The 9632-nt window shown below is 48.7% G+C and overlaps 1 protein-coding gene across 7 annotated transcripts in view; it reads left to right on the top strand.

Annotated features, from left to right (window-relative positions):
- The first annotated feature begins 64 nt into the window (after window positions 1-64).
- Window positions 65-9632, top strand: part of MYO1E (myosin IE) — a 94814-nt gene continuing 85246 nt past the window's right edge. Inside the window, exons 1-3 of one of the 7 annotated variants that reach the window (XM_080607999.1) lie at window positions 65-186; window positions 1193-1316; window positions 2856-2956. In XM_080607999.1, the coding sequence (XP_080464125.1) occupies window positions 1286-1316; window positions 2856-2956 (132 nt within the window). In that variant the 5' untranslated portion in view covers window positions 65-186; window positions 1193-1285. Of the gene's footprint in view, window positions 187-1035; window positions 1317-2307; window positions 2373-2855; window positions 2957-5740; window positions 5921-6134; window positions 6467-6510; window positions 6699-9632 lie in introns of those variants that run through there. The other 6 variants (XM_080607997.1, XM_080607998.1, XM_080608001.1 and 3 more) reach the window with 6 other exon arrangements.

The following is a 9632-nucleotide window of genomic DNA, read 5'->3' as shown; positions in this document are numbered from 1 at the left end:
GGGGCAGCGCCGCGGGGCCCCGGGCCGCGAAGCCCAGCGCCGGGCGGGGACGGGGGGCTCCGGGCGGGGCGCGGCGCCTCCCCGCCGTGCCGCTCGGCGTCCCGCAGCCGGGGGAGCGCCCCGCCCGGGCCGCGCTGCCAGCCCGTGCCGCCCGCCGGGCCCCGGTGCGGCCTTGGGCGGGCAGAGGTGAGTGGAACCGGAGCGGCGCTTGGTGCGCAGATGGGCGCTGGGACAGCGGGCTGGCTCCCGTGCGGGGTAAAACAGCCCCCCCCCCTCCCCTTACTGGTGCCCGGGCCGTGGGACTGGGGGCCGGCAGCTGCAAAGCAGGGAAGTGCTGCAGAGCTGCACACCTGTATGAACAGCAGGGCGGGGGCTGCATCTACACTCTTATCGACCCATTTATTTTAAAGTAGTTCTCACAAGAGAGGATTGAGCGAGAAACAAAACGTGCCACAGATGCTTTCAAAATGGGGCAGTAACCCGCCTGGTGTCACAGGACTATAGGGTGACTAAGGCTAGAGGGACCCCCATTTATCCAACCACTGGCACTACGCAAGGTCATCAGCTAGGCCAGCCAAAGTCCCTCAGGGTTTCACACGGCCTGCTCTCGCTGAAAGCCTCCAAGGACGGAGACCGCACGGTCTCTCTGAGCAGCTGATGGGGGGAGACATTTTCCTTACACCCGGTCTGAACCTCCCTTGTTTCAGTTTATGTTATCACCCTCCCACTGTGCATTGCTGTGAAGAGCTTGGCTTTGTCATCCTGATGGCCTCCTCATCAGGGGGGCTTCTGGCGGGTCCCCCAAAGTCTGCCTCCACCTGGCACACGAACCCCTCTCACCAGGCCTCCAGCCCCCAGTCCTTGTGATCCTCTGCTGAGCTTGCTCGGGTTTGTTAATGTGCACAGGTGTGTTCCTTCACCTACTGGTGCCTCAGCTAAGTTCATGCACAGGTGTGGTTTTCACACACCTGTTTTGGGATTCTTGTTGTTAAAGAACTGCTTGGATAGTTAGTGTTTTCTAGTATAGATATGGCTGCAGGAGGTGGGCTTAAAAGCAAATTGTTGTTTGAAGCAAATTGATTAAGGTTATTTTATTTTAAAAACAGATCAACATTTATATTTCCTGTTGTAGCCTTGCAATTAATGTTAAACTGATGCACAGACTCACTCTCAGCCTGCGTTCTCCCTTCAGGCCTTTGCTCTGGTAACAGTGTTTACCCCAGCGGGCTCTGGGAGGTGTGATGGTCATGCTGAAATGTTTGTCTGTTCTTACACTCGTCCCTAGATGTTCATACAGGCCAAAACAGAACGTTACGGTGAGTGATCTTTGGTTTGACCCATGTAGATATTCTGTTCAGCTTGTGTTACCAGAAATCATTGGTTTTGTACTTATATTGCTTCCTTGATGTTTCTAACTGAAGCAGTACTAAACTGTTGTATTTGATATAATTGTATCTTCAGTATAGTTGATAATAAACAGATTTATTTTCTTTAAGGTAAATTCAGATTGCTTTCCCTATCAAGGCACAGCAGTAACAATAATTTTCATTTATATAGACTGCTCAACTGTCTCACTCATGTGGAGCCCCATTCTGAGTAATCATAGAATTACAGAATGTAGTAATTTAAGTTTGAAGGGACCTCAGGAGGTAATCTGGTCCAACTCCCCACTCAGAGAGGGGTTAATATTGATGCTAGATCAGGTTGCTCATCCAAACATAAAGTTTTTATCGTAAAAACTTCTGTAGAGTTTCAATAAATCTTCCTCTGAGGAAAAAATATAATCCTTGTATTTTTGTTGATGTGATCCCACATAGCTTAACTGAAGCCACAGGAATACAGGAGACAAAACTTCTCGGTTGCTAAGTCCTTGTGGAGTTCTTCCATATCTATAGCAGCCTTAAGAATAACAACGTTATTCATACATTTCAGTTTGCAGTTGGAGAAGAACTCAACACTGTGTATTTGGAGCATCTCAAGTGTGAGGCTTCTCTTAATCAGATCCAGAGTAAAAGAGCCACATGTATTCCTCAGAAAAACAGGGGGTGAAGAAGGCTGTTGACTTTGTTATGGTACATTTACTCTAGTGATATTTTAGATGAACATGTCAGTAAGAATTTTTCCTGAACAGGTATGCTTCTCTAATTAAAGGCCAGCAAAAGGGAGGAAGGGAGGAGAGTCTTGTTAGATATAGAGAAAGGGAGTAGGAAAGAGTTAAACTGATTGTACTGTCATCCAACATGGAGATCCTGTCCTAATCATTGATTTCACCGCATTTAAAGTCATAAACTTCTGGTTTTGTTCTAGATATATAATTTAATTTCTCCCTGCATTTCGCATGAAGAAACTGCTGAATCCTTACTTTATTTTCTGTAAGTAGGATTCTACATTCACTGTGTGTAACTGCGGGCAGAATGTAACCATCTGCATTTTAGCATTTAGAAAATGTTAAGATTACTGAAGTGTACGTTTATTCTTTGGAAAGTAGATACAGCAAAGATATCTGCACTGAATTTTTAAAATGACCTTAATTTAATACCATTTGCTTTTCTGTGATACAAATCCTTCATCTTTCTAAGAAATACTAGATTGTGTGGTTTTCTAACTGAAAGTATGATATTTTGTTAAGGGTATTAAGCCTTATTTTAGTGGCCTTCAGGCATTAGTTAAATGATTAATGAAATGATTGTGATCAACAGAACACAAATATGTGGCTTGGAAAACTTATTCTAAATGTATTTCCTGAGTAAGAGAAAAGCAGTAATGCTTTTTTTTTTTTCTTTGCTGCCTGTTTTAGCCAATTAAAAATCAGTCAGGGCAGTGCCTATTTCATTAAAATTTCTAATCTTTTCCAGATTCACTGACTGCTCATAAGAGTTACTTCTTTCTGAAGCCGCAGTACATTTTTTTTAGAATGAAGAGCACGGGACGATTGTATTCTGTGGTGTTTCCAGAGGTAAGTGATACGGTATTTTTGAAGACAGTTTAGTCTTTATGCATTTTAGCACCAGCCTGATTCCTGTTCTGTGCTGGCTCAGTCAACCAGGCTGTGGGTAGGTAGAAACGTGTGGGTTACCAGCTGCATGATGGAGGAGGCAACAGCTTCTCTCTTTGTGGCACTGACTGGTGCAGTGCAGGCTCCAAATTGCATGATGGCAAAGAGGCTGTATTGGCTCCATCAGCACTATGCCTGTAGCCCTGAAACAAGTCCCTTATTCTAAGTCAATCAACCTACTCAGGCACTGAAATGAAACTTGAGCTTAAATGTCCCCCTGAAGCTTAGCAATAGCGATCAATATCAGGAAGATCAAGCACTGCAACTGCTTGCATCCAAAAAATATCCTCAAGATAGTTTTTGATGTTACCACTTCCTTGCGTGAAATAGTATTACTAACCAAACACAACACTGTCAGACAATACATGCATGAATGAGCTTGCTGAAAAAAAAAATGATGAAAGTTCTTGATGCAGGGAATTCTTGCATCTTTTCAAATTAGGTCTTTTATAGGTAACCTGTCAATATGAATTTCATGATATAAATGTCACCACTTCTAAATTTTGTGCGTCATTTTAAATGTACACAGATTTCTTTTTTTTACTCTGCTGGAGCTCCTTAAGATGAAAATGTGGGTTCTGCCTTCCTCAGAGATGACTGTTACACATGATTAGCTGGAGGAGCTCAGGCATGCAGAACATTTAGGCACACCACCACTCACATTGGAAGGGAAATGCCTTCCCCTGCTTCTGAGCATGGATGTTGAATAAGTATCATTCACTTAATATAGTCAGCTTGGGAATTCGATGTTTACCATTAAAATAAGCAGAAGTAAACCACTATGTTTAAAAGCATGAAAAGACTTTATTGTGAGTTAGACTGCTTGGTACACACTGTGCAAAGATTAGTACAGAGGCAGAGCACAGATGCTTTCGGCCCTAAATTTTTTTGTTAAAAGTCATCTTGTAGTCCATCTAGAGTACATGGACCCTAGTAGCACATGTAAAATGCAGGGAAGTTGGGACCAGTTTCTCTATTAGCTATGCAGTGCAAATGCACTTTTTTAATCTTCTTCCACAACCTGAGTTCTCTGCTTTTTTTGTAGCTTGTTATAAAGTTGTTTGTATGTATGTAAACGCATATACATGTAAAGATATATGTCTTAGGAAAGTGAACCTAGACATTAAGAAAGACCCACATCCAAAGCAAATAAAAAACCTATAAAACCTATGGAGATTCTCTTTGTCGTGTCTGTCCTCTATGTGCTGTGTGGGTTCTTTACAAGTTCTTTCTCTGTTTTTCATCTTAGACTTACAAATTTCTGTAACGTTTCAATTTTTAAATGAAATATTAGGCAAACTGTTTTTGTCCTAGTACAATGCAACTGCTGTTACCTTCTGTTGGGAATTGAAGCGTGGAACTCTGTTCCTGCTTGGTTTCTGCTCACTTTTCAGATATATTTGTGTTTTAATGGTAGTTGCAGATCATGTTTACCACGCAGCTACTTTCTCAATGAAAATATTCCCTTCCCCCTCATATTGATATCAATTATGTCTAAGCAATCTGGTAAGGAAATGCCCAGCTTTCCATGATCACAGTGTAGCCCAGTTGAGCTGAGAAGGTGCTCTGATCCTCTTTAAAACAGCGGAGGAAGCGTATACAAGGAGGCCGTTCTGCTTCATCCAAACACCACAGTCTGTGGGACCAAAGAGGGGCCAGGTACACAGCGTAAGTTTTGTCCCCTTCCTGCGTTGAACACACCGGGGGGGCTGAATTTGTAACGCTTGACCAAGTGCTGGAGGTGTGCAGAGCAGCACGCAGGTGCTGCAGCCAGACCCACCGAGGCACTCGCAGCTGTGCGGGGCGGCACGGCCCTGCTGGGGCGCGCAGCCAGCGCCTGGCCCGGAGCAGGCTCTGCTCTGCGAGGCAGCAGTGGGGCCGCTCGCGGCTCGTCTCCGGGTGCTTTTGGAAGCCGGTCTTTGGCTGTGAGAATAAGCAGTCAGTTCTGAGGAAAGGTGTTCTGGACAGATCCTCCTTACTTTTTCTTGACAGCTGCACTTCTGTTTGATTAGAGCTTAACCAGAAACCTGTAGTGTGGAGTGAGAGGGGAAAGGTGCCCGCTGGGCGTGCTTCCAGGGCGGCTCGGAAGCGCTGTCAGTGCCCGAGGAGGGGGCTGACGGTGCCGGTGCGGCGGGGTTACGTGTAGCGGGAGCGGCGTTCGGGGACCGGCTGAGGTCGGAACCGAGGCCTGCAGCGTGAGGAGGGAGGGAGGGAGGCTGCGGGCAGGGCCGCGCCGGGTTACCGGGTTGGGTTACCGGGTTACGTTACCGGGTTACCGGCCCGTCCCCTCAGGGGGCTCGGTCCCCGGAGCGGCACGCACCGGCCGCGGGCCCGTGCAGCCGCCGCTCTCCTCCGGGCGGCGGGCAGCGAGCCGCTGCGAGCCGCGGGGCCGGGCGGGCCGAGGGGCGCCGCGGCCCGGGAGCGGAGCGGCAGCAGCGGCGTCAGGCGCTGGGGCGGGGGCCCGCGGGGCGCGGGCGGCGCCGGGATTCCCCCCGGGAATGACGGGCGGGCGGCGCGCGGCGATTGGCTGCGCCGCGGAGACTTCGCCATTTATGGACACAGCGCCCGCGCGGCCGGCGTGGGGCACCCGTTGCTACGCGCTGCCCGCCGCCGGCGCGCGCCCGCACCCTGCCCCCGCCGGCGCGAGCCCCAGCGCTCGCGGGGCCGCCCCGCCCCGCCCCGCCGCGCCCCAGCAGCGAGCCGCGAGCTGCGCGCGCGGGAGGGGAGGGGAGGGGAAGGGAGGGGAGGGCGGGCTCGCTGCTGCTGCTGCCTGCCGCCCGCCCCCTGCCTCCTGCGGCCGGGCCGGCGCTCAGCGGAGCCTCAGCGGAGCCGCGGGCAGCGCAGCAGCGCGGAGCAGCCGCGATGGTAGGCGCGGGGACGGAGGGGAGCTGGCCCGGGGGCTGCAGCCCGGGCGGCGGGGAGCGGGGAGGGCGAGGGTCCGGGAGACGGAGCGCGGAGCGAGCGGAGGGGCCGGGGTCGGGGCCGGGGCCGCCCCCGCTCGCTGCCGGGGGGAGCGCGGCGGCCGCACCTGAGGCGAGGCCGGCGGCGGCTTCGTCCCGCGGCGCCGGGAGCCGCGGCCGGCGGCGTGCCGAGGGGTGACACGGCCGGCGGGACGCGGGCAGGGCGGGAGGGGCTTGGCCCCGGCCCCGGCGAGCCGCGCTGGGACGCGCCTGAGCTCCCACCCGGCCCGGCCCCGCGGCTGGCTCCGGGCGCTGGCGGCGCTGGGCTCTGCCGGCCCGGCCGCGGCTCCCCCCGAGCCCCTCGCGCAGCTCCCGGCGCCCGGAGGCACCTGCGCCTGCCCCGAGCCCCGCGCGATCGGGAGCCGGCGGGGGGGTGGCCGCTGGGTTGGCTTTTGTCGTGCAGTAAAGCGCTGCAGGGGCTATGGAGCCGAGGTTTCCGCCACACCGCGGGGTAACGATGCCCCCACCCCTCGCGGCGCTCGTTTGGGAGCGAGTAATGCTGGGTGGGATTAGCCCATGTGCTCCCAGTGAGCTGGGTGTTTAACCAGGTGATTCAAATCAGTCGTTAGTAAGTAACCTTTGCTCCTCAGCGTGCGTTACCTCACGGATACCTGTGGCACTTGTGGACTTCCTGGTAGGAACTGAGTATCGTTCCCTGGGCTGCTGATAATCTGTCCAGGCAGGTAGGAGCCGCAGCACAGGTCACGCAGAGATGTCTGCCTGCGATCAGCCTGTCTGCAGCCAAACTGCAGCGGGTGCCATTAATTCCTTTCTAATGAAGGGCTTTAATCAAAGTATAGCTCTCGTAAATGCATGCAAATAAGTGGTAACACACTCAACAAATGTTACTTTATCAAACTGAGAGAATTAGTTTAGATATCTTCTAATTAGAAGATATTCTCTTCTACGAACTACGCAGGCAGTTTTTGCCTGGCTCGTGAACAGTACTTTTATGGTTCTCCCTAAGCAATCATTACAATCAAGCCAGAAAAGATTGATGTTTTTAAAAGCACTGCTTTTTCTAAGACCTATACCCAAACAATTGTTTGATAATCCATTAGCAGGTGGTGTTTTATAACGTAGCTGGCAGAAGGACTGTCTGACAGGATTTCTAATGGCTGCTTATGAACATGAATCACACTGCTGTCCTGTAACTTTGCACTCTTTTCTGTGCTGTATAAAAAAATAATAATAATAAATAATAATAATGTTGTTTCTCTTATTTTTGCCTTGACAATTTTGATTTGTGTGGAGGGGAAGAAGTTACCACTGACATCAGTGGCAGTTATTTCACGTGGTGATTTTCAGGCAGTTTGATAGAGCAGAGTATGCAAAGGTGGTGACCCCAGTGCAAACGTTCCTTCTCTTTCAGCCTCTGCCATTGCGCATTGCCCTCCTTGGGTCTGTTGGCAAGACTGCAGTTGTATGCAGCTTAGCTATGTGCATGCACTTTTATGCTGGTTTATTTTTAAGCCAGGTCAATATCTATATCCGGTTAACAGTGTGGTTTCAGGAGGAGTTCTGCAGTCATGGAATGGGTGAGCTGTTTTGTGACCGTACACTGCAACATGACGTGGAAATGAGAAAGAATGGGGCAAAACTGTGTTAAAGCTGACAGCATTAAGGAACATTGATAACGGTTGGGATTTTTATCTTGAAATGCATTCCTTTTGTTTATTTTTTACTTTTTTTATATATATATTTTTTAATTCAGAATCATAGAATGCTTTGAGTTGGAGGGGACCTTAAAGATCACCCGGTTGCATCCCCCTGCCATGGGCAGGGACACCTCCCACCAGCCCAGGCTGCCCAAAGCCCCATTCAGCCTGGCCCTGAGCACTGCCAGGGATGGGGCAGCCACGGCTTCCCTGGGCAGCCTGGGCTAGGGCCTCACCACCCTCTGAGTGAAGAAACTAGAACCTCCAATGGTTTATCTGTAACTTCAAAAATCTATATTGTGCTAAGCATAAAGTTGTCTCAGTTCAGTCATGGACTAGATCCTTAATATTTGGGAAACCTCTCAACAAACCTCAGCTGAAACTTTCTTGAAATGGCACATAAGATCAGGTGAACTTTCTGCGGCTTTTGCTTTTATGCTGTGAATTTGGAATTACTTTCACTTGACCGTCACAGTGCAATTAGATAGTTCATGCTGTTGCATTGGAGAGCCTACCAGAGGATCTTATTTCAAGTTGCACAGAGAATCTGAATTGTGCTACAAAAATATTTTTTTAAAAGTCCTGTCATAATGTGTTTTAAGGTCTGATCTTAAACATTGCACTTAAAGTAGTTCCGTAGCTTTCAATGATGGACTATTCCCACGAGTACTGCCATCTGGCCCTGGCTTTCTCAAGGGTAAGACGTTGGACACTAATGAGATCACACAATACTGTTGGTAAGGCATAAACTGCTACCATATTTATGTGAAAGACAAATGTCCCAACAGCAACTGATCAGTGATCAACTTGGCTTGCTTTTGTATGATCTGTTATACATTACTTTTACTGTAGTACCAATTTGTTACCTGTTACCGCTTTGTCACTGAGGGGAATGAAAAGGGAGGGCTCCAAGAGAAAGCAGGTTCAACAGCATCTGGAGTATCTTTGAGCAGAAGATATCAAAATCAAGACAGGGTTTTCAATTTCAATAATGTCAAGCAAAAAACGTGTTCACATGTAGCCTTTAATCAACTTTTCAATACAAGCATTTTGCTGTTGTGCTGCAGTCAGAATGTGCATTCTCTGGGCATGTTTGGTGGCTTCCTGTTTCCACCTCTTCAACAAAGGTGGAAGGAGAACTGGGTGATTTAAAAAAAAAAAAAAAAAAGGTTTCTCTGTACAGAAGTTCAACATAGCTTGATATGAGTAGAGGTTGGATGTTTATAGTTCAATCCAGCAAGATGTTGGGGATGTCTTGGTTACGTGTAGTGCTCATGAAGGTCTGCAGAAATGAAAATGACTCAATTACACTGTGTGGACTTGCTAGGCTTTAGGATTTGGCCTAAAAGAGCTTGTGTGATGTTAACTGGGACCTTATACTGTCTTAAGCCACCTTCCTGTAAGAAATTCACAGGCAAGACACTGATGTTTCTATGTTAGAAGGGTGCTTTTCTGTCTGGTGCTGCAGACAGTAGCATAAGCTGAAACCTTGCTCTCTGCCAAAAGTGGAATAGTAGAGACAGTAACAGCATGTGCTTTGCATTATGACTAGAGGTGCATTCGTGGAAAAATCTTCCAGCTATATGGTGTTCCTGTCTGGGATATACATAAAATATAGTAACACAGTAGCATGTTCAATAGCAAAACTGGTGATTCATACTTGATGTGTTTTGTTTGGGTTTACATCAAGTGCATGCTTTTCTCTGCCTCTTTCTAGTCTAGACCTTTGGAACGGTTTGTGGATATATTGTGGATGTTAGAGCACTTTTCAGACAACATTAATGTAGGTGGAACATTGCCCAAATGCGGCTTTTGCAGCTGATTAAAAACTGAACATGTAAATGTATATGTATGTACATCCTAAACATTTTCCTCATAAGTCTTTTACTTTCCAGAATTACTTTTTTTTTCTTGTTCATGCATAACTACCTTATAGTAAAAGAAATGGGGTGAGAACGC

The sequence above is a fragment of the Anser brachyrhynchus genome, assembly GCF_964034855.1.
Source record: "Anser brachyrhynchus genome assembly, chromosome: 11".
Taxonomy (NCBI): Eukaryota; Metazoa; Chordata; class Aves; order Anseriformes; family Anatidae; genus Anser; species Anser brachyrhynchus.
This window is presented reverse-complemented; position numbering and strand designations above follow the sequence as displayed.